The sequence below is a fragment of the Chelmon rostratus genome, chromosome 4, assembly GCF_017976325.1.
Source record: "Chelmon rostratus isolate fCheRos1 chromosome 4, fCheRos1.pri, whole genome shotgun sequence".
Lineage (NCBI taxonomy): Eukaryota > Metazoa > Chordata > Actinopteri > Chaetodontiformes > Chaetodontidae > Chelmon > Chelmon rostratus.
In genome coordinates, this window is record NC_055661.1 from 14,258,005 (window position 1) to 14,283,783 (window position 25,779).

The 25,779-nt window shown below is 43.2% G+C and overlaps 1 protein-coding gene across 1 annotated transcript in view; it reads right to left on the reverse strand.

Moving 5' to 3' along the window:
- The window catches only part of nr5a2 (nuclear receptor subfamily 5, group A, member 2), a 67,656-nt gene extending 46,140 nt beyond the window's left edge, over positions 1–21,516 (reverse strand). Inside the window, exons 1-4 of the mRNA XM_041934638.1 lie at positions 20,886–21,516; positions 17,619–17,737; positions 13,719–13,860; positions 5,035–5,747 (exon numbers count right to left, since the gene is read on the reverse strand). Coding sequence (XP_041790572.1) covers positions 5,035–5,747; positions 13,719–13,860; positions 17,619–17,737; positions 20,886–20,967 — 1,056 coding nt within the window. The 5' untranslated portion in view covers positions 20,968–21,516. The remainder of the gene's footprint in view (positions 1–5,034; positions 5,748–13,718; positions 13,861–17,618; positions 17,738–20,885) is intronic.
- Positions 21,517–25,779: the final 4,263 nt, after the last annotated feature.

The following is a 25,779-nucleotide window of genomic DNA, read 5'->3' on the forward strand; positions in this document are numbered from 1 at the left end:
TATACAGTGGTGGATCAAAATCAGGATTAGAATGGAGGAGCAAGTGTGTCTTTCTGGGCAAACCATTTTCCATTGATTGCTATGAATGCAGAAATGCATCAAGAATGCAAAACTAACTGATCATGTCCATAATGTCTGTGTCTAATTCAATCCAACAAGATCGTATCTCTTTTCTGGGTGTTGTTGAAAGGCATTCTGGGACATGTAGTAAAGCACTATCTGAAGTGGTGTCACAGTACATGTGACAAAATGGTAAGGTTACAGGGGATACAGGAACATTCATATATTATGTACCTGAAGGTGTATTTTCTCTTCACTGTGATGTGGCTGAACTGTAGCAGCTTTAACACACTGGATTACTTAAAAGCCTTTTCTGACCTGGTCATTTCCGTTACTTCATCAGCCTCTGTATGTTGCATGTTGACAAGGCACACAAAAGTGCTCGCTGTCCCAACACCAGACACACATCCTTTTTATTAAAGGGTGTAGAGAGGAAGGGGGGGCGGCGGGGGTGTGGTGAAAAGGGAGTAGAGTTAGGAAGGTAAGATATAAACATATGAATCATCAATAGTCCCGATTGCCCTGCTAAATTCTCCCTCTCATTGTGTTTGTGGTGGGAGTCAGGCCAGCCATCCCAACGCTGGAACAATGGAGGAGAGGGGAGCAGCTACAGTATGAGTCACCGTCACACACGCACACCTACACACACACACACACACACACAGTGTTGATACACATGTTCGAGCAGTCATCTACGCTCATATTCAGCACAAACAGGAACATTAGAGGAGGTGTTTTTAAGAAGGCTGTGTTTAGAGTTTTCACAAAGACTGCATCCTTTTTTTAAATTCAAAGGTTCACGTGTTTCAGTTTTTTCAGCCAGTAACTCAGACTACGACCTCTGTTAAAGCCTCACATCTCGCCTGTCCTGGCATCACTGCATTTCCCAGAATGCCTTCTGACAAGTGAGCCCTTACAATTCCTTCTTTTCTTTCCTGTTTTCGTTTCTAAATCAAGAAAACTCTCAAAAAACTGCATCCATTTGGGGTTTTACTGACTCTGCTGTCACTAGAGAAACTGCTACCTGGGATGTTTAATAATATATATTAAAATAGAAGTCAAGATCAACCACTTCCCGTGGTAAAAGTATGTTTAAGCAGAATTGTCCTTTAGCGCACAAAGTTGCCTGGTTGGCAGTCGACACCGCTGCAGGTGGAGAGGGGTTCATGGCAGGACAGGGGAGGATGGGGAGGGGAGGGGTGGCAGAGCAAATGTCTCTGAGAGACAAACACATGTGTTTCCCGGCTTAGAACACACTCAAATACTGGCATATATCCATAAATACACACTCGTATACTGGATTAAGCACTGATCGTATACTATCAAATACAAACTTTGAAACACTTTTGAAAATGCCCGTTTCTGCATGTTTTCAGAACCAGGACTCGTGCATGCTGAATAATATGTATCTGTGCACTCATTTTGAAATGCAGCTGCACCCACTTGTATAATGAAATATATACTAAATATTTCCTGCAGCACATACTCATCAAATTAGATCAAAAACAGCCATCTGAAAAATGTGCCTTTTTCAGAAATGAGTTCAGCAATTGTCATTTTCCCAAAGACACTGATGTATTTTTAAATAAAAAATAACGCTTTGCAGTACTTTTGAGGGAAATGAATAAAAGCTCAGGTTCATTTAACAACAATCTAATATTTCAATAATAAAAAAAACCTGATACCTACATTAAAAAACTGCATCTATAACAGCATTAATATGTTGGAAAATACAACCCTGGGATTAAGAATTCACATTAAGGGCTGAATAGACTCCTTGAAAAATTTATAGGCTTACAGGTGCAAAAGCACATAAACCTACAGACATAATCGCACACACGCACCTGTCTTCAGCTCGCTCACGTTTTTATAAAATAACCACACATGATCATGACATGGAGTCATTGATTTCAAAACCAGTGAGCCAGACCCGACTTTCTCTAATTGTCGATGTGTTAAACCAATCATAACTGGAGTAGGGTTGGCGGTAAGAGCCCACCCCAACTCGTCGGATCCAAGGTGTTAGAATTAAACGTCCCTCACGTCATGCCTCATTCCCAGAAAGAGGGGGAGAAAGAGAGCGGCAGCGTGCCGCACTGGGAAAGAATGGGGAGAGTTCTTTAGAAGGTACTCCTAATGGCTAAATATTTATGAGTCCCGTGACCGAGGCCAACTTATGGAAACTAAATCTTTAAACACTTTTTTTGGCAGACGTCTCGCACACACCCTCCCAGCTTGGCTCTATTACCAGAGAAATTCTTTTGTTCTTACGGAGCTAATAATAGTGAGAGGGCCTGTGCGTTATGTGTGAGCGGTGTCTGTGTCTTAATGTGGGTATGTGTGTGTGTGTGTGTGTGAGAGATGAAAATGTATTTATAGCTTCCTACAGCGCCACACTACTCCTGTGACTAACTTTTAATTCTACTCCGCTTCCTGTCCCTGTGGTCCCAGGCTCGACCTCACATCTAATCGGCAGATCTACGTTAACAGGAGATGTCAAAGGTGAGGCGGATGCAAAAACACGATATCTTTGACTGAACTAGCGATCATGAGTTTAAACAACGGGACACACGCCATTTGTAGAAGGTGGTTTCCTCTGAAGAGCCGTACACTGAGACAGGTGTGTACATTTTTAGCATCTGTGGAACTGAATCCCCTAACGTTGGCAATTTTTGTCATGCTTCAGCAGTGCAAGACCATTTGCATGCATGTATTCCTATGTACGGACACACACACGTGCGCGCACAGACAAAAGCAGGCATATTCACAGGGAGACAAAGTGGAGAGTGCAGAGGTCATGGGTGGCTTTTTCTGCGTAATTTGCTGTTGAACTGCAGCAGCAGACACATAAAAGCAGGCACCAGAATAGATTAACAGCACACACACACACACACACTGCACAGCACACACTCTCTCCAATTATGATTAATGCACAAATTCAAAGCGATAAAGCTTTGCTGAAAAAAACAAACTCTTCAGCAAACAATTTGAGGAAGATATTTTAAAGCCGACAACATCCCCAGTGCCAGTACAAATGTTCGATGCCGGCGTCGGATAATCTAGAAGGCCAGTCAGTTTGGCTCGCTCATGGTTTGCTGATTCTCCTGACCAACACGGAGCCTGGCTCAGCAGTCCTCCCTGTACTTACTAATGAGAAACCAGCAAAGAAAAAAGGATTGTGTGGGAAAAACTGTCAGAGCCACAGCTAGCACATTATTTTCAATCCCCCTTGTGTTTTAGATGGCTCTTTAAAAACAGGGCAAGGCGGGGGTTTAGTTCAATTATCTCCCTCACTTAAGTGAAATACGCCCCCACCTCCTTTAAAGCAATGGGGCCTGTGCAGCAGCAGCAGGAGAGGCTTTTTTTTGTGGGGGGGGGGGTTTGCGGATGCAGGAAGAGGTTTCTCCTGCATTCACGTTATTTTCTTCTTTTGTAAACAGGCATCCAGCTCAATTTCTATAAAGCTCCAGTAATATGGGTAGTCATTAGGCAAAAATAATGACATTTCATTCAGCAGCAAATCAGGGCGTGACAAACACAAGTGGGTGAGATAATTGAATTAGGCCGAGTGAGAAATAGAGAGGCTTCGCGGTGCAGCAAAAATGATCATTCAAAGTTAATGGGCAAACCACACACAATTATTCACCGCGGCTACACCCTACAACGATACTGTGTGTGTGTGAGTGAAGTACTGCGCACCCCGGTTGAATGCAAATGCAGACCTCGAAAATGTCAACAGCGGGGACATGGCGCATGCTAAATGTCAACATGTGTTTTTCAAGGACTCTTGTCTGTGTTGTAATTGGCTCCGTCTTTAATATTACATTTATTTCATGTGTTATTTTCCCCTTTGAAAACAAAATAATATTAAATATTTGGAGGGAATTTTGCAACAGGCCCGGGCCCATGAATATGCAGCTGAGCCTTTGGCGATGCGATGTGAAACAAACAGACAAAGGAGTCAGACAACGGGAAGAAAAACAGGTGAAGCGCAGACTAATCAAATGCCTTTTATGTCGCTCCGAACATTAACCTTCATTCAGAGCAAATAAAGCCGCGAGCGCGCAAACACACACCAGAATCTCTCCCGTGGGCTCTGTGATGAATAAGCGAGAATTATCACATTTTTACATTGAGGCGTTGGTGGACAGTTACTATTGGTCAGTTGGGATTGACTATGCTAAACACTCAAAGAGGACAGTGTTTGCCAGGCTCGATTTTTTTTTAGCAGATTTGACAGATTACATAAACCAAGAGGAAATGCTTTTGAGGAATGTCCATCGATGATAACTAAAGGTTAAAAATCTTAATTAAACTGATATAAAGCAATAGAAGGTTTGTTGCTATTATGACTCCATCCTCTGTGTGATGTGGTCAGCTCTGCATTTCGTTTGACCAGTATGCTAATGGCCGGCGTCTCATATCATCACACAGTGTGTGCCCACTTAGATCTGAGGAATATTTCAAGGGGAGATGGGCGGTATTCAGTTTTCAGTTCACATAAAACCCTCAGACTAGGACCCTGTTAGTATGAAAAGTGCCTGAAGCTCTGAGTCAAAGTTTTCACAACCCATAGCCAAAATGTGTCACACACAGGGTAAATACGGCCGGCTGCTGAATTTTGATCAGGCAGTGGGACAGACAGCGGTGGCAGCTACGAGCACACCCCCCCCCCTCGCCCCCTCACAGCCCTCTGTGCTGAGCCAGTCGTGTTGAGCCAGTTTGTACAAGAGGAAGATTAAAGGCTTGTTGAAGATAAAGGATTGAGCAGATGATGTTCATGAACTGTGTAAAGTACTGTCAATTATGGATGACATCGCGGTGAAAGATTTAGCACTGAAACAAAATGAAGGATAATTTATTAAAGGCCTGTAGAGTAACTGCAAAGAGAATTAAAGCTGCAAGAGCGGTATGCAATCTTAACCGATTTTTCCACTCAAAATCCCTCTCATCACATGGATCGTGCAAACCTACCTTGAGTTCGCGGAAGAAGATGCTGCTGCGTGCCCACTCCACGATGGAGAAGAGCGTCTGGTCGGCCATCTTGCACATGAGGCCGAAGGTGTTGAGCTTCTCGTGTTTGCCTCGGCTGGCCTGCTCCTGCTGCAGGTAGGCCAGGATCTTGGCCTGAACCTGCGGCTCGTCTGGCTCGCACTTGAGCAGCTCTACGATCAGGTGAGGGAAGCTGGGCGGCGAGCCTGACTGGTAGGCATCGACGTAGGCGTAACCCATGATGGACTCCGGCGAGCTAGTGTACGGGTCTGGGTATTCGGACTTGATGGTGCGCGTACCCTGGAAGTGTCCGTAGGCCGCCTGGTAGCCCTGCAGGCTGCCGGCGTGCGGCGGCATCGCCATGCTGACCGGGGAGGTGACAAATGGGCTCCGGTCGTAGTCTGTGGGGGGCAGGGCGGTGGCGTGGTGATGGTGGTGGTGGTGGTGGTGGTGACCAGTGTGGTGGCTGGCGTGGTGGCTCAGCGGGAGGCCCTTGGAGGCGGCCGAGTGGATATTCTGGATGGCTGAGGTGATGGTGAGGTCGGTGGGCACGGCTTGCATCACCTGGGTCATGGCCTCGATCTTCAGGCCGTTGGCTCGGATCAGCGCCTTCTTTTGCTGCTTGAGGGCCCGGTCACGTTTGTACATGGGGCCGAACTTGTTGCGACCACCACGCATTCGGTCTGCCCGCACAGCTGACAGACAGACGGACAGAGAGGTGAGAAAGGAGACAAGAAAGGACAATATTAGCAGGACAGAATGTAAATCTTGGTCTTGCATGGTACTCATTATTGGCAGTGTGCATGCAAGAACCACCTTTCCGAATCATTCTTCGATATCTCCATGTTTGTGGAAATAAGCACGGTGTGGTGGCAGTGAACTCCTCATTTGTAGCTTGTATGTAGGCTAAAGGTTTTCCTGTGGTGATTACACTTACCTGTTGACTCTTAAGCCCCACAGGTCTAACAGATAGCGCTGTTACTCATTGACCAGAGACACAGACCTCTATGAACCGCTCTGCGAAATGATCATTGTACAGCTGGCTATCTCTGTCTACCACTCAGGAATTACATACCTCAAAAGCAAGATCAAAGAAAATTGTCTTTCCAAAACGCACGCCTTAAAATGGCATCTGATTATGCAATATCTAAAAGCTTCAAAACGCCACTGTCCATTAGCAGAAGCTTTTTTTTTCTTTGCAAAGCCCCAAAGGCTGAAAAGGCTGACAATAACTAAATTAGTTTTTTTTTTTTCTCCCCGATGAACCACACATACCCGTGAAGCCCCCTGCCTCGCCCCTCAGTGCAGGATCCTGTGGTGAGGATCACAACGAGTCTGTGCTGTGGGTATTTCTAATGAACGAGCCGGGCACAAAGTGGACTGCTACGAGGACCATGTGTGATCTGGCCGACTGCTGCCATGGGGAAGCTGCTCTGCTGTCTCCCAGTCGGGGGCTGCTGGTGTTAATTATTCATACTTAATTACCTCTTACTCTGACGAGCCCAGCGTGCAGTGAGCTAACGGACGTCTGGGAGACTCGGCAACAGAAAAACGCTCAGTAATACCAATACTGTAGAATATTATAGGCTTATTTTCATTGTATTCAGTAAGGTTTTGGCTGTGGCTTTAAGGAAACCCACATATTCAACTGTATATGCAAATAAATGCACATCATACAAAGTCAATAGTCAGATAACATGGCGGGTCAGCCTGGGTCCACTCCAGCTCATGATGTCTTGACGATTGAATGAAAGAACAGAAGAAGAAAATTGGGAGAAGGGTGGGGGGTCGGAGTTTGGGGGTGAAGAGGGGGCAACGCACACACACAAACACACACACACACACACACACACACACATACACACTCTCACACTCCGAGCTGCCTTGGGAGTGATTTTAATGACCTCCGTCACAAAAGTGTCTGTCACTGATGTAAGCGAGAGGAGCCGAGACGGGAAACACACACACACACACAGTGCTTACACACACACTCACACCCACATGCTGACTCTTTCTCATACATTCTTAAAGAAAACACACACACACAAACACACACCGGTCCAGATCACAGGGAGAGTTTTTAGCAGGCCAGACGCTCCGCCACCTCGGAGAGCCCCTGACGGCTGAAACGGTGTGTAATTTATACACAGTGATTTTACACACACACACACACACACACACACACACACGGCCATTTCCCAACATGCTGGAGGTCAATTCCAGTGCCCACTTACCCAGGCTCAGGGATTATCACGACCGCTGAAAAATTGATCACACATCAAAGAAAAAAAAAAGAAGAAATCAGGAGCCGTCAAATGTATCTATTATACATTATTGTAGGGCGACTTTAACTATTAATGATTTCTCCACAACAGCGTAATTAATGAGCTGAGAAACTAATAGTTGGCCCTACTGGGAAAATAAAATTAGACCCTTACTGCCTTCTTGCCTGCCTCGGACCCTGGGACCCACATCACATTATGAATATCAGGACTGGGGGATGTAGGTCTCACCACCACCCCGCACAAACACACACACACACACACACACAGATTCATTCTAATTAAACAAGGTGATTTGCATGCATGTAATGCAGATTAATATGGAAGGGGGGGGGGGCAGCGTATGTGTGTGTGTTGGGGGAGAAGATGAGTGTGTGTTCGACTGAGGTGGAGAGATGTTAACACAATGTTAGATGCTGCAGCACTGAGTTTATGATGGCAAAGTTATCATATGACCCTGCACCCCTAAATGAGGTCCAAAAAACGGGCTGCTGAGGTAGTGATTAAAAAAAACAAGTTAAAATGTTATAAAAACACAGCAGAATCGAATGATTTAGGTTTCCCTTTCTCAAAAACCTGCAGTGTCTGCTACAAACCTAAACTCACTGGTAGGTCTTTCCACAGTGCCAGGAAAGTCATGTGTTTGATGTTTGTGGTCTGTTTGGCGTAAACACCACAAATTGAATCGTTAGCATGACAGTGACAGCCACCGCTGCTGAACAGGCAAACAAGAGACGGCCTCCTCCAGAGATTCGAACTTCATCAACAGAAAATGCAAGAAGAAATGACTGCAGTGCTGCACGTACAGCTTGACTGACAGGAGCTGTCTGGAAAGCGCGGCTATGGGCACAATGGGTAAAAAATAACTGCAAACTGAAAAAGACGAGGAGGATAGGAGAAGAAAATGAATATGTGAGGAGGAAACATCACAGGGCAGAAAGGCGCTGTTTGAATATATGAGAAGGAGCTTGTGTTGGTGTGAAAAGCGTCTGAGTTGGGGGATATTGTGGGTTAGCAGCGAGGCTTTGGGGCTAAAGCCAGGCTGAAAGGCTAAAAGGCTGACGCTGTCTTCCACTCTGAATTCCCCCGACTAGCTGTGTGAGAGCACGTCCACACAAGAAACACACTCAGGCACACACACATCCATAAATTCACAAACTGACCCAACCGAAACCCTCTTCCTCCTTCCCCAAAGTATCCAGTACTGTACACACCAGCTCGAATATGTACAAACACAAACAACCACACACACACACACACACTCACACAACATACTTCACACACACAATTTCTTTGCACACATAGACCTTAACACACTAAAACACACACACACACACACACACACACACACACACATAGAGACACACACACACAGCCCTCAGCGCTTATATCCTCTGATTTATGGTTGTTTAATATACAGGAATATTAAGCGCACGTAGGTGAGGATCCCTGTCGGCCGCCGGCATATTAATGGGTCCCGCGGAGCCTTGCTGACACCCTGTTTGTCATGTCGGGGCCCCGGCCCCTGCTCCGGATGCGCCCTATCCCATGCACACACATGAATACCTATGATACCTATGCATAAGTAATGGGACAGCTCCCTGGCTTCCAGCGCAGGTACTGGGAGGCTGATGGAAGACAAATCAGAGCAAGAGAGGTGGAGACAGGGAGGAAATAAAAAGTGGAGGGAGAGGGATACAGAGAGGAATATATAAACACTCAGATGATGTTGCTAATTTGAGCTGAATGGCTCTGTAGGGGTTCTGCATAATGAATATAAGTTTGATGATGGATTAATTGCGTGAAAAAATGGTTAAAATTAAAAACTGTCAGAAAAAGTGACACAATCTGTTCAGTAATGTTGTTGAAGTAATGTTGGGAGCAAAGAGTCCAATAAAAGTGAATAAAAGGACAAATGAGGTTTTTAAAAAACAGCCACTTTAAGTAAAATAAAATAAGACTTTATTAATCTCCAGCCAGGAAATTCGGGGTCAAGTTTAGTCTCAATCAGAACAAGACAGCTTCAAATCAAGCTGGGATTAAACACAAAAAATATTATCTGGCATTTAGTGTCCTAAAATTGTAAAGGAACCAGACAACAAATAATAAATAATCAGCATTTTATCAGTGGAGGCCAACGGTTGCTGTTCTTTGTTTTTGTCGAAATGTCATTGATCATGACGTTTTTTCCCGCAGCGACTGCCACAGACTTCCATGTTCAGAGGTTATTTGAAAACATTACGTAACTCCTGCTTCATTAAATCGCACACGGTGGAAAGCGAGCGCCAGGCTCGCAGTAGCACAGATACCACTGTTATGCTCTGTCTTAAAGATGATACATAAGTGAAGGAGATATTAGGCAGCTCAGTGAAGCATATGATGCAAGGCAACTTCAAGCGAGCATAAAAAGAAGATCATACCAGCGGGAGCTGTTCATACGGCACGCTTCATCAGCTTCAGCCAATGACGTGCTAATGGCTCCAACCTTAGTGGGATGTGGATTGGTTTCTTTTTCTTTTGCTTTTTTTTCACTGAGTCAACACAGGCTGAGATGCTACAGTGCTTACCAAGAAGTGTGTTTGTGTGTGTGTGTGACTGGTACAGTAACAGTAACAGGTAAAGATTAGAGATTAACAGATTAAACAAGCCTTTTATAGACAGATATTAATAGAGATAAAATTAAATATGTATATTTAGCTTTTTCTAATTTCATGGTAAACAATATGATTTGCAAAATGAAGGTTAAAGATCACACCCATTTTCAGGTTAACCTGATTGTTAATTTTTGGGTATGTTTGACAGTATCAGGCTGCTCTTCACTCTCCATCGATGCATCAACAGGAAGGAGGCTCTTTTATTTTGCAAAGCAAATCTTCATCAGTCAGTTTATCATTTCATTTATCCTGTGGCAGAAGCACACAGTGGAGAATATGATATGCATCTGCAGCATTTCCCTTTGTTGTGCAAAGACAGGTGTCACTGAGGTTTAGCTGTTTTTTTGTAATCAGCTCAAGACAATACGACTGATCTTTAAGTGTTGGGATGGGGCGACAGGCACTTGACAACAATGCTAGCATGCAGGACGTGCACAGACACTTTGAGGGGATCACCCTAACCCCAACCCCACGCATCAGCTAGCGAGGTTCGGGTCATAATATGAAGCATTTCATTTGAGTCAGATGTGTTGGAGCAGGGGGAGCCCAGGACCATGATGGAAAAATAGTGGCTAACTTTAGCAGTTTCTCCTATGTATGCAGCCACAAAAGCAAAAACAAAACTTTTTTTGTTTCTTCCCGAGGGGCAGCTCATCCAAAAAGAGCCAATGGACTTTTGCTCAGGCTACTGTAGCCCAGCCTTGTGCACGTCCTTGCTAATATGTGCCCGTCTGCCATTTCACCTTGCTCACCTCAACTTTGAATCATCACCAAACACAGACTACAAACACAGACTTCTTTACTGCTTCCGCCCTCCCAGCAGACTTCAAACCGTTCAGACTGTCCCATCGGCTGGCAGTCTTATCAACAACCAGGAAGGACACTGAACAACACCAGAAAGGCGAATGCAAACAGTCGAAAAATACAGAGAAAAATGACACTTTAAAGTTTCCCTCACTTTTATAGACCGCGTCTGGTTTCCCCTCGATGGCCTGAATTCACATGTTGCTGCAAGCTGCTGTGTAATGGAATGAAAAGATCGCAAAAACAAAGCACATGACCCCAAACCTCCTCTTCTCTTTCACCGCTATCCTGCACACATTTTTTTTCTTGATCAAATGACAGCTTCTCCCTCTTGCCTGTGGCCCTTCTGAACACCTTTTTGGGCTTCTCATGAATATATGCATGTGTTTACCGTGTGTGTGTACGGGTGTGTATGTGCCTAGGGGTGTCAGGCTTCCTGTATGGGACGTCTTTACTGGTTGTGGCAGGAGTCGGCCACTGGAGCTTCTGGCCCCTGACAGAGCGCTGCAGGGCCCGTCTTGCCCCTGAGCTGAAAGCTACCACCGGCAAAACAAATAAAACGCCGCCCCCTCACCACACGTGTCAGCTGGAAAGTGACAAGCCGGGACATTCTGCCCAGCGGCCATTCACAATTAACGGCAATTAATTACAGCGCACATGGCAGGTAAAGGGAGAAGAAGCCTCCGGAAAGATTTTAGTTAGGCTGTCTTTGCTCTACTTTCACTCTCCCGGGGTCTTATTTCTTTAACACATTAACTCTTCTCAATTGCATGCGATCATTTCAGGAGCTCAGGGACTTTTAATTTGGTTTAATTTACAAAAGCATGAAGAATTTTGTTTCAATATTAGAGACTGTATGAATAGCAACACCTGCTCTTATTAAAAGACTGCACAAAGTAAAACAATTTGCAGTATTTTTAAAGGACAACATTGTAACTTAACCTCTAGGTTAACAAAATAATAACTGTTCACCTTCAGCGTTTAAACCCTCTATTCTACACTTATTCAAACGTGACCTTCAGGTCGCTTTATCAAACCCAAAATTAGCAATTTCAGAGTAAAACTTGTTAGCTCATGTGTGGAAAAATAATTGATTTTAAATATTATCTTTGAACATTGGAAGAATGTTTCTTGCCCTGCCGTCCTGTCACTTCTGTACAGCCGTGTTTGAACAAGCTTCTGAGCTGCGTTCAAATTAAACAAAGAGGCCTCGAAACGGCCGGCCAAAAGTATCATCATTACCATTCTCGCCCTGCCGCCAAGTTTAATATTTTATCTATTACTCTGTCTGGCAAGTTTAAGTGCAACGCAGCTACCAGATACCCCCCAACTCCCCCTGTCCCCATCTTAAATACTAATAAGCAATGTTGGATTTCAACACTGTAGCAGAAATGAAAGGTTTCACTTCACAAAGTTCTAGGTATACATTTTGGAGAACAGATGTTACTGAGATATCCACTGTTAAACGGTTAAATAAATATAATCCTCTCCTTTCATACAGGCAATCATTATGTCAGAGCGGGTATTAACCGTTTTTAAATGGTGGACATCTCAGTTTGGAAGGAAACTATTCACATGCAAATTGTTCTTGGAAGAAGATTTTCACTCTGGGTTTCCAAAAAAAAAAAAAAACTTAATGTGCTACGATTAGCTGTGTTCAGTTGTGAATGGAAGGGGAAAGGCTCGCTGTGTCGTGTCACCAGAACGCCGGTAGACTTTTTAAAAGCACCTCTGTGGAAGCCCATGTCAACCTTTAATTTTAGCTGCTCCGTGCTGTAACTGTCCCCTCCACAACTTTCAGTGACTGTAATTGCAAACAGGCGTCATATCTCGAAAACCATACGATGCAGCAAGCAGAATGCAAAAGATGCTTTTAAAAAGATGCATACTGTTCTAGTTCTAGTGAACCGTGTTTACTGTGAAACCCCAGAATAGACTAAATCTGCAGTAAAGTATTCATGAAATGGTACAGAATAAACAGTACAGTATGCACACTAAAAAAGATAAATACTAACATCATTTTTAAACACTTCTGGTGAACTTGAGTCTGCAGTCTGCTGCATTTGGAGGCCATGTGGCAGTGGTGGAATGTAACTTAGTACATTTACCCAAGTGCTGCACTTGAGTACAGATTTGAGGTACTTTACTTGAGCATTCCACATTTTAGTCCACTTTATCCTTCTACTCTATCACAGTTCAAAGGAAATACGGCACTTTTTCCTCCACTACGTTCATTTGTCAACTTTAGTTACTACAGTGGTCACTGCACATTTGATTATCTAGTAAAATATAATTCACTGTTATAAATTAAACCCATCAGTATGTGGTTAAATATTCCAATAATATAATATATAATAGTATATAACTCACATTGGGATATTTTTCTCATTCATGATTAGTTTTGATACTTAAAGCATGCTTTGCTAATAATACTACTTATTCCTGCATGACATTTACAGTACTCAGTATTTTCAGAGTCTAATACAGCTACTTTCACTTAAGTAAAGGTATCTGAACACTTCTTCCACTGCTGGTGACTGGTCCGCCACATGTGCAGTACTAATAACAGCCATCTGTTCTGTCTGAGAGCCTTTGAGCAAGACACTGAACTCCCAGCGGCCAGTCTGTTTTAATCATTGGCTGCTTGGACATGAAAACTCTCTCTCCTTCATGCAGCGACTGTGTCCTGGTAATCTATTTTGAAGAAACCAAAGCTTTTGACAGCCTCACATTATTATCTACTCAGCCAGCTTTTCACTTTGAAACACTTCTGAACATCTCTCCCTGCGCTACATCTCATCGCAGCCTCATGTCTTAAACTGGAAACACACTGAATCACAGATGCAAAACACCAGCAAACACTCGTGGCGTCATTCTGCCGTGAGCCAAACACCTGAACTGTAAAAATGTAAACATGTTGCTGTACCTTCTAGCTTCATGCCGACGTTGAGGCACTTTTGGAAGCGGCAGTATGGGCAGCGTTTCCTCTGGGTCTTGTCAATCTGGCAGCTCTGGTTCTCTATACATGTGTAGCGCTTGTTGTTCTGGACGGTGCGCTTGAAGAAGCCCTACGGAGAGAACCAATTAAGACGTCAACCCGCTTGACCCCTGCAATGCGATGGTAATTGGCCCATTCACACTCCCAGACAGATGGAGAGGGACAGGCTTAATGGATAACACACACACACACACAGACACACACACACACACACACACAGAATGAACTTTGAAAGCTATACTCCAATTGATGTGATGCTTTATGGACACACACACACACACACACACACACACACATACAGCATACAAAGCAGGGCATGAATACACACATTTAACAAATGAATCAAATTTCAGAAATTTACAGAAAGTTTTCTGTAAATTTGTAATACTTTCTGATTGAGCCACACAAGGAAATTATTCATAAAAGTACACTTACATCATCAGCAGCATCATTTAATTCAGCTTTGAACAAATTAGCAAAACATAAATTCTCTACATACTTGCCTCACTGAGTGTTTTAGCTGCATTATCAACTACTTTATAAAGGGGATAAAAATGTGCGTCCTGTCAAAATTACATTACTATTCTCAATATTCTCTGTTCACGTCGCTAGAATTTACGAGGGAAAGCATCTTTTCAGTTCTCTACTTAATTATTGAAAAATATGAGCACAGGAGTCCAAAAGATCCAATAAATTAAATCCATAATTCACAGTTCCGGGATTACAGAGATTCATACCTGCAACGTGGAATTAATTATAAGCAGCAGCAGCGAAAATCAAACGAGGGGAAGATGGTATTAACGTATTCTAGATCCATAACCTAGGAGGAGAATCCTTAAACCTGGTCTTTAAAAAAAATAAAAAAGAACATGCTGCTGTCAATATCTCACCAAACAGAAATTTAATTGACAATCTGCATTGCCTGATCCGTCCCCCCCCCAAAAAAGAAAAAAAATCCACTGCACTCGGTTTTGGATTATCGACTTTCTGGGTGCTAAAAAATCCATGCTTCAGAGAGAACTTTCTCTCCAATTTTCCATTTAGTGCACAGCTTGTGCTATAAATATCTGAACCGAGCTGGATTGTAGCACGCTTTAAAAACCACACAATATCACATCTGGAGATTAAGCGGACAACATTTAACTGCAAAGCTTTCATTTGACTGGCAGCTCTAACCGAGAGTAAGCACTTGTCAGGGCTGACTTTTGTTCATAAAAGGATTGCTGCGAGCAAATTCTGTCTGTTTCTGCTGCCATTAAAAAAATCGCAAAATTTCTCACTTACAGCCCAAAAATGTCACAAATTAACCTAAAATCTGAAATCATCACAACAAGCTGGAACTGTGTGTTGTAAAGTGGATATTCGTAGAAGTGATGCACAATTTTAATTTGATCAATTATCTGCGCAACTGGGTTTTCCTGACCTTGGAATTCCAGCCTAAACAACTGCACTCGCTCTGCATAACAAAAGCAACCAGGAAACTGTTTACTTCATGTCAATACTGGCCAGCAAGTCCATCAAAGAAGCAGGAAAAGTATACACACATCACCACTCTGTCTCCTCTGATCCCTGTCTGCCACACGCTTTACAGGCTCTAATATGTGTTCTGTCGAGCTTCAAAAAACCACAGCGATCCCTTTGACCTCAACGTGCTTTGCTTGTATTAATCTTGCTTTATTTCTGCAAGTCAGTCTCCTAAAATGAAGCGTGCAGGGTTTGAACCTGTGTGTGCACAATGAGCGCCATGAAGCCTGTTTCAGCTTGTTGTTGTTATTCCTACAGGTATGATGTGGCACCATGTTTACTTTATGTGGGCTGGTGTGTAGTATGAACTAACACTGTGTGTATGAATAAAAGGCAGTGTGTGTGTATGTGTGTGTGTGTGTGTTCGGGGAGGTGGTAGGATTATGAGGGGGTTAAGGAATCTTTACTTGTGTGATTCATGCTTTCGCTCTTTCTGCATATGCGTTTCCCCCTCAGCCCGAAACTGGCAACACAACCTGAGCTCAAAAAAATCTGACCTGAATATACTGAGTTTCTGGGGGTTGAAGGGTGTAAGCAAAGGGGGGGTGAGAGCGTGCGAGGAGGACGGAGAGGCTATTTTCCAATACACCCAAATTAGATTCCATCTAAAAACTCGCAAGAAATGATTAAGCATTTCCAAAATCTGATACCACAAAGTTGGAAAATGAGAATCTCACTCTGGTAGTGAAAACTGAAACAGACATATTTTCATTTTAATAGAAAACTAAGAATAAAATTTAACTGCTGGGTTTTCCAGCTGTGGCCAGGGCAAGCACCTCCATTCCACTGGAGATGGATTGCACCGCACACAAGATATTTAATGCCAATGTGAGCCTGTAACATGTGAACAAACTGATACATCCGCCCAGCCCTGAAAATTGTGCTAATTACTGAATTGCCTGCATTTAAAAGAAAATCAATGACTGCAGGTAATTATCAATATTATTCATGTTTCAACAAGGATATGCAACACTTTAGAAAATACCTCTTCATCTCCATCCAGCATGCACACACACACAGACACACACACGCACACCGGAGCGTTTCTAAACTGGGAAAAGCCTGTGCTGAGGCTGAAAAGCAGCAGAGATGTCACTGACGTCTCCCTTCAAGCAAGTGCTGAGCATCTCAAGGTCAATAATATGGGATAAAATCTATAACATCTGCTTTGAATAATGACCACATAGGCAAGAAATGTGCGCTGCGGCATCAATACTGTGAGCTGCAATTTTACACTGAATAGTGTTAACACAGAGACATTTGTCTTAGCTTAATTTTGTGCTGACAGCTTTACTGGGCCAACAAAAAACTTGGGTAAAGCCTATTAGCTCAGTGTTGAGGAGAGCCGTGAAAAGACAGAGAGGGACAAACAGCTTGTTGATAGGGCTCAAATTTATTGCAGCAACAGTTTGCTTTGCGTTTGCCTCATTATTAATGTGTACGGAAAATTTCTGCAAGCAGACAACGCTGCTGCTCTCTTAATGAACTTGTGATGAGAGTTTCAGACAGTCGGATACGGGCTTGCACAAACAGAGTCTGTATTATTGTGTACTTTGCTTCCTGGGTTGAATCCTCCTCCTCTCCGCCTCCAGTGTTTGCTGGTTGCAAAAATCACAAAACCCCTTTGCATGCTTTTGAACTCCTGTTCCTTTGCCAAGCCGTCCACCGCTTTACAAAATCCTCTGACACTCACAGGAAGAGTTTCTTAGATCAATTGTCACAACAATATTTGACCCTCGGCCTCTTTACCTTTGCTTTTCCTGCAGTGTTAATGATGAGGAACTGGATCCTTTAGTTACACTTGTTGCAAGTGACTCTGGGCAAGAAAATGCCTTGAGTAAAGAAAAAGTGCATCCCCATAGATGAACAGAGAGGTTAATACACTGACATAAAGCGGGGTAGAGAAGAGCTGTAGTGTTACTATCTGTGGAATGTGTTTAAAATACACATTGCAAAGATGGCTGTGCCTGCAACATTCAAGAAAAATAATAACTAAAAATGCCAAAGAGCACATTGACTACTGAACACTGCACACACACGATTACAATATGAGCAAACCATGTTCAGCCACTGTGAACCTAACACTGACGGCTCTAATGCACTACAGCAACTTTATAATAATAGAATTAATTAGGCAGCCAAATAACTAAGACCTCACCACCTAAAAAAAGAAAAGAGAAAAAAAAAGCTAGACACTAGTAATATGTGAGATATCAAAGCAGATACGGGTCACCATGAGGACACTTTTTTGTGTGTATTGTAACAGTGTAATGGTTTCCCACCGGGCAGAATGAGGGCACTAACCTTGCAGCTCTCGCAGGTCAAAAGCCCGTAGTGATATCCTGAAACCTTGTCTCCGCACACGGGACACATCTCGTCCAAGTCTTCGTCATATGAGTAGTCCATCATTTTTAACTGGGGTGCTGCGGATGAGACACGGACACACAGAGAGAAGTCTATTTCAGTGCCGAGCAATCTCTTTTCCAAAAGCCCACTTTCCATCCATCAGGACGGACCACGGGACGCAACTTTTTTTTTCGTATAAGTTCCGTTGGACATTTAGAGGTCTAATTTGAGGAGGGGAAAGACGATGAATAGTCGATTTTTGGAAAGAGTTGAAAGAGCGCAAGCATTTATTTCTCCTTGTTGCCGCCTTTTCCTTCTATACTCGCAGCAGACAGGAGCCAAAAAATACAAAAAAAGAAAAAAAAAAAAGCGCATGAAAGTGAGCCTCATAAATATGCATGCGTCTAAGTCGTGAAATCGCTGGGGGAAATGGAGAGATATTAGAGTTAAGGATTGGAGGAGAAAATGTTACCGCCCACAGACAAATGAAGACACACAGAGAAAGCCCTTATCTCTGCAGGCGAGGAGAAAAACATCCAAACCCAACTTCAACCAACAGCATTTTTCCCTCTCCAAGAATAACTCGCAATGCTCCGAAACAAATTGCTTTAATTTCTCTCTCTCTTTTTTTTTTATGTGTTTGGTTGGCGCAAAAGCAGACGCAACGTTTTATGCGACTTTCTGCGTGCGCTGGAAAAACTAGTCCATTTTACAAGCGCTAAATATGAACATTTCTCTTGTTTCCAACGCAGCGACATTGAGAATGAGGAGCAATTGCAATTACTGCAATTTAAAATCAACTTTTCAAATTACTGGAATTTCACAACATTTGCATATTTTTTCCCCATTTCATTTTTGTCATGATTTAGGACTCAATATTCTAAACAATTCGGATGTCATTGCGATGTGTTTGTAGCCTCCCTCTGGCTTGCGAATTGGACATAGTTGCATTGATAAGAGTGTGTGTGACAGCGCTGAGCAAACAGCCAGGCTGACATTTACAACAGTTACAAAAGCATTTATGGTTCTAATCATAAAATAGCAGCCAGGATCAAACAGGAAAAGCTCAGTGGATGTGGCCGTAAAAGTGGAAATATTTTGTCAACCAGACGCCTTTCCAGGGCCTTGACATCCAGGCTGTCACTGCTCTGCTTCAAACCCCCACTCGTCTGCTCACTTAGACCTTTTAATTAGACATGATTTCTGGTTAGTTAGCGCGTTGCCCTGCTGGGATCCGCGCTGCATATTCCAGCTGAAGCAACAAGTTCCACCGAGCTGCCGCTTTTACCCCCCCACAGAAGCTCAAAGCAAACTCCATTTCCGAAATTTCTCCTGCTTCAGAGCGCGTAAGGGAGAGGGTCTGCAAGGCCTGTTCTCGTGACGCGGGACAGCCGCAGGTTTGGACCCATTTTCAGAAAGGAAATAAACATCCACGAGGCAGTGGCTGCAGTTATGTGGCGAAAGAAACGGCGGTAATTTAAAATAAATAAATGAGCACCTCTAGTCCTAAATTAACGCCACAAATGAAGTATATTTGTCTTTCAGGGTTTCATCCACATTCAAAATGTACACTCTCCATGCTGCTGCTATGTTAAAGACCACGTGTTCACTTTATAAGAAATTAAAACAGTCCAGGAAGATGGATTGTGTCATTTCAAAAGACAGCCGTACTTTTTCTGATGTCAACATGCGGGGAAATTGCATGCCTGCTTATCAAACAAGCGGAGGTTTGCGCAAACAGAGCGCGTGCAGCTTCCACTGCTTTAGAAGGTGCGGAAGCACACCGGTCCAATCAGCCTCTCACCTGCCGGCTCTCACCTCGACGGCCACTTGCTCAAGCAATTTCCAAAAATAAAAAATTAAATAAATAAAAAGCTGCAACATTTGTCAAAAAACGCTGTCCGAGAGAAAGCCCTTCTAGTCCGAGCTACCTTGTTTTAGCCATGCGTAAAAGTAGATAACGGGCTCTCTAACAGGCCACCCCTTGTCTTGTGAGTATATGTTATCAGCCTGTCATAAACCAGGACCGGGCTAATTGATTGCCCGCTCATATCGCTGTGAAATGACATCAGGGGGGTGAGGGGGATACGTGAGTTCATCTTGTCAGGAGAGTCAGTCCCTCTTTAAATTAAACAGATTCAAACCGATAAATAAAAGGATTATTTTAACGCGTGCCGCGGGGAATTTTAATACATATACAAACTGCAAACTTTTTTTCTCAATCAAAGCGACACAGTTTTGAAACGTAACGTCCCACATTCAATTAATCAAGCAATTATTCTGTAAATGCGTGACATCATTAGTGAGAAGGAAAAATCATCATAAAAAAATTATTAATAATAAAAAACTCAATCAGTAAGGCATCATAAAGCGACATTTGGGACCTCTTTATAATTTCGTTCAACCTGATTTTGAAATTGTATTACATTTTTAGGCCAATATTTTAGAAATTACAAAACAGAAATTTGTTAAGAGCGAAACAAAATCTATATTAATTTGCATTTATTTTTCACAGAATTACGAGCATTTTACAGTGTCCATAAAGTATAAATCAGAGCAGAATTAACGGACTTCTTACGCTAAAGTTCACTGTCCCGAGGTTAATAACGAAATGAAATCCCTACAATTCTGCTCTGTAGCGGTTTTTTTTTTCACTCCTTTTGGATGAATTGTCAACAACTCTGCCTTAACTGCTCTTTGCATACAGACTAAATCACGAATCAGGTCTGCTTGTCAGTACGCAGACAGGTCTCCTCTGCTCTGTCTCACCGTTTTTACGCACCGGGCGCCCGCACACTTCCAGCGTGACTGACAGCTGAGCATATAATCATCTTTTGATCACGAGCCAAACCTTAGAAAAGTGTTTCCAAGTTTGATCTGCAATCATGCTCTCTAATTATTATGTCAGAATAAAGATTCAGAGAAAGTAACGGAAACGTACTATAAAAGCATAACAGTAAAATTTCAAAAATGTCTATAAACGAATGACCGTCGAATAGTTTTACACGTTCATCATACTTGAATAGCTCATATTGACAGACATCAGTGATTAACCTACATTGTCCGAATGAGTGTGCCGGATATAAGCGTGATCAAAACTTTTGGTGACATTGAGGTACGCGCTGAGGACCTTCAGTCCGATAACGCTCCGTAAATCGACTTCTGTGGAAGCGTACGAAACTACGCTGCAGACTGAAGAGGTGAAAATGGAATGATAGCTCTTACCTTGCATGTTCCTTGGCATGTGCCCTTGTTCCCCATACGATCGAGAGAGTCCCAGGGAATCAGTCTCGACTTTGGGCAGCATGTCAGCGCTGCCGGCCTGAGCTGGAGACTCCGCACCGCTCGGCGGGACGCCTGGACGTGAGAGGCAGACGTCCCCACAAACACGCCTCAAAGTGTCCCAAATGTCTTTTTGGCTCTTAATTTCTCACTTTCTGTCTCGCTCTGTCTTCCAGTTACCGGGAAATGCTCTGAATGTGAAGCCTGATTCAAACGATTCTGTCTCCCAGCGGCCGGGTTGCACAGCCGGTGCGCGTCTGCTCTGATTTGACTTCACTCGTGTATTTTCTCATAATTACATTTGCGCAAAGAACAGCGGTAATAACGCAGAATTCACACGATTCATTCAGCCTACTTTTCGAACAGTTGCGCGCCGACTTAGGGAATCAGTCTCTTGCTCAAACGAGAAAACTGCACAGCGTCCGAGTTAGAAGACGATTAAGTTTCCCTTTAGCTTTTCCAAAAGTCTTTTAAGCGGGTAACCCGTTAAAGTGCGGCTGTTAGTGTTACTTTCAGCCTTTAGCAGACGAGTACGCGCCGCCGGGGCCGCCCTCTCCTGTGCGTAAAGTCGGATTCGGTGTGTCGGTCGGACTGTCTGGAGATGTGGAGACCTCTCCTCCTCGCGGCTTTGTTTACTCCGCTCTCTCCAATCCGGGGCGCATGCGGTCGTCTGACATCATCTTTCCCAGGTCCAATCAGACGAGGAGACCGGGAAACATCGCCTCAAACCCTCCAGTTCTATCTCTCCAAAATCTCAGCTGATTAATCCCGTTAATGATGGACTTTAAAAGCGGCGAGAGAACAAGGAAATCAAGCGAGGTGATGCAACTGCATGCGAGAGCAGACTCCCCACGAGCGCACGGAGCGCAAAGGCAGCGCGCAAGGTATGTGGGTTGGAGCGTGCTCCAACAGGAGCGTAATGCAGCACACGCACGCACACATGAACGCGGGCACACACGCTTCTATAATGTCAAGTTTTATTTTTCTTTTGTTAATCTCGACATCTTTTTATATATACTGCCTGTTGTAATAATTTTATTGCAACTTTTACTTAACCTCAATAATCAATTTTAGCATCATGTTCTCTGCTTCTAACCTAGCCTACAGTAACGATCCCCCCGTGACCATTAAAAAGTCATAAGATATGGTCAAATACAATTTCTTTCTTTCTTTCTTTCTTTCTTTCTTTCTTTCTTTCTTTCTTTCTTTCTTTCTCTTTCTCAAACAGGGCTATCCAGTTTTAAATGCAGGTGAAGGACGTAGTGAATTCTGTATGAGACCCATAAGAATAAAAATATGTAAAATAATCTCTGTAGCATTGGTGGCTTTTGGGTTTGTTTGTTCAATTTTGCGAAAACGTGAGCATCGCCGGCCTCAGGCTTAAAACGGCCTTTATTTTCGGATCAAATCATCCCCCTTACGCAATAAATTATACCTTCGCCTCTGAATTATTACCAGTAATTGGCTGAGCAGGGATCAATTAGTGATCTGACGTCAGACTCGGGCTATATTAGCCTATTCCAAATGAAACACACACAGATGAAATAAAAATAATTATGCGTCCACGTCCACATAAAGTCGCCCCCCAACGCGCTTCAACACGCACACTTATTTCAGTTCAATTAAACACTGTGGATCCTTGTCTTTGGTCTGAGTCGGTGAGCACGAGCAGGGGCAGACACGGAAAAGTCACGGGGAAGACCGCCAGACACACCTGAAGGGTCGCAGTGGGCGAGCTGCACGCACGCACGCACGCACACGCACACAAACACACACAAACGCACGCACACACACACGAACTCCAGTCGTTAAAAATAACAAAAGGACCTCTTTAAAATGAGCTCAAAGAATTTCCCCTTTTTAATTTAAGATCAACCTGCAAGACAATGTTATTGTAGCAAGAGAGGAGGAAATATAAACATACAGATCCTAAAATAAGATTTTTTTTTACTAGACTTTTGTATTCACTACATTGTTTAAATAAATTCCTTAATGTACTTTCTCTGTTTTTTTTATTATTTATAGAATTTGTAACCATTGCATTGAATTTCTGAGAGAGACCTTTAGAAAATCAGTTTTATTGACTTTCCCACAGCCTGACCTGTTGCATTTCATTTCTACAGCATCACTTAAACTGCAGTTCATTACACATAAAAATTATGTGCAGAACTGTGAAATTATACCACATTATCTCTGGGAGGCTCTAAAAAGCCATATTAACGCTCATGTTAGTTTTTCCTCTTCTTTTCAAATATCCTCATGTGCGATCCAGATGTTATTTCAGTCATTTCAATAAAATTTGCTTTCTAAAAGTTTATATGACTAAGACAATGTTGGCTACAAGGCATTATAAATCCAACAGACAGAAATGTGTCAGTTAACAAGTGCATTGTGCCGAAAATACAGCAGCAGCTAGTATAACTGCAGCTGGCTTGGACAAAAGGAAATCTATGGTCAGCACACACAGAACGAGCTCCCTTGCCCAGATCAGGTCCTCTATGGGACTAAACTGATCACCACCACTCCCAACACACACACACACACACACACACACTGTGAGTTCCCACTACTGTTTCTTCAATGTCTCCTTACCGGAAATGTCCCATTTATTTCACCCCTGCTGAATAATTTCCTTCTCACATATTCACCTGGAGTCTCTGTTCCTTCCAGCAGAAGTGTCAAAGAAGTGGGATGCAATGCTTTTACTGACAATACATTGTAATAAAAAAAGTAAATTCACTCAAATTAAATAAACTAAAGTTGTTGTGAACCTTTATTTTGAAAATAACTGCATTCTCCTGCGGTTTATTTCACCCAGCCTCCATGGCATAAACACACAGATACAGATTCTTTTTCATCATCATTTGGTGACCAGCACATCAACCAAAATGTTGACAGGGTGCAGGAGCTCCCACCAATCAGCAAAGCACTCTAAATGTTGGACTGTGATTGGCTGGAGCTGGGTAACTTGCAACCAGTAGTGGGTGGAGTCAGAGGATGACAAGGGGGAGAGGACAAGTAGGGGCAGGAGGCTGAGAGAGAGGGGTGGGTGCAGGTTAGGTTAGAAAATGACACACAGAGACTGATAAGGCCTTCTCTGGCAAGATAGCACTGCTGGAATGATTAACCTGTGTGGAGAGAGAGAGAGAGAGAGAGAGAGAGAGAGAGACAGAGAGAGGGGGACAGAGAGAGAGACATAGTGGGTGCACTGGTGAAATGGAATGAGGGACAAAGAGAAAGAAGGAAAGGATAAAAGAGAGGTCAACACAAAGACAGACAACAGACAAGCAGACAGTTCGGCGCACACAAGGTTTGTTTCTTATTCACAACTACATTAAAATCATTGAAACTGAAAACTGAACTGTTTCACAGAGGCTAAGAGACAGACAGAGAGAGAGAGTCAGAAAGAGAGAGACCGACAGACAGACAGAGAGAGACAGAAAGAGAGAGAGACAGACAGACAGACAGAGAGAGGGAGAGAGAGACAGAGAGAGACAGAGAGAGTCGCCCAGGTGCTTATTGACATGGAGACCGTTTTTACAGTTTGAGGTGGTAAAAGTCACATCAAAAGAGAAGGGGAGTCATGCCGACACCATGACTCAAACTTTGGACTAATCCTGTGCCACGTTTCACTTCCAAGTTTGGATTTATCTGATGGGCACACAAACACAAACACACACACACACACACACTGACTACCCTTTCAGCAACAGCTTTGTTAGCTGTAAAACAAAAGTTTACACACAGCGAGTGATTAAAGCACAAAAATCATTGTCACTTTTAATGTAATGAGGAGTTTCAGTGCATTATTATGTGTGTGTGTGTTTGTGTGTGTGTGTGTTGCAAGTGTAACCTTGTGGGTTACAACAACCTGATGGGGACATGTGAAGCGTTCCCATACTGGTCTGCTTGCATGCAGGTCTGAGCATGCATGTGTGTTATGAGTGTGCGTTCGCACGTTTGTGCTCATGAATGAGTGTATGCCTACATGTGTGACAGATGTGTTCTGACCAGACAACAATAGCGTTGGAATTGTAACACACACACTAACGTCATTAAATTATAATCAACACACACTTGCTATTCATAACCAGGAAATCACCCCTCCACCCCCACCCCCTTGACACACAAATGGAGATACAAACACATGCATACACCCCCCCCACGCCCCCACACACACACCTACCTCTGTTTTCTGTACTGAAGATCTAATGTAAACAGTCATTGGCTCTAAAAATACTGCAGGACCCAGCATACGGAGCAATGACTCATAAAACAAAACAAAGAAGGCGGTGGTGTGACACAAACAACAAAGTGTGCCTGATGTAAACAAAACATGGGAAAAAGACTCCTTCACTTCAAACTGTAATAAGTAGACACAGATGACAGTGGTTAGCAAAAAGTATAACACCCGCCTTAGATTATGTGAAATAACTGTATATAATAAAAACAAATGGAAAACCTAAAACTGCATTAACCCCAAAAAGCTGACATCCTCTCACCTTATCAATATGCTGAAAAAAAAAATTCCTATTAACACATCCAGAAGGCTCAGTTTTGCCCTCCACCAACTCCTGAAGATGCTAAATGCTTTACGACGTTCATTTGATAGTTGCTAATTGTGTCTGTCTGCTGTTTGCTGCAGAGCAGGTAGACTACACGGCAAAGTCTGCCGCATGTAAAAACAAAACAAGGACAACTGTACAAGTATAAATTATCGTTCTATTGTGGGTCATGCATGTTGCTAACCGATTGCTGCAGATGGTTAAAATGGAGCGGGGCAAAAAAAATGCATTTACAAATTGAAGTGTGGGCATAATTCCTGCATGACACCACT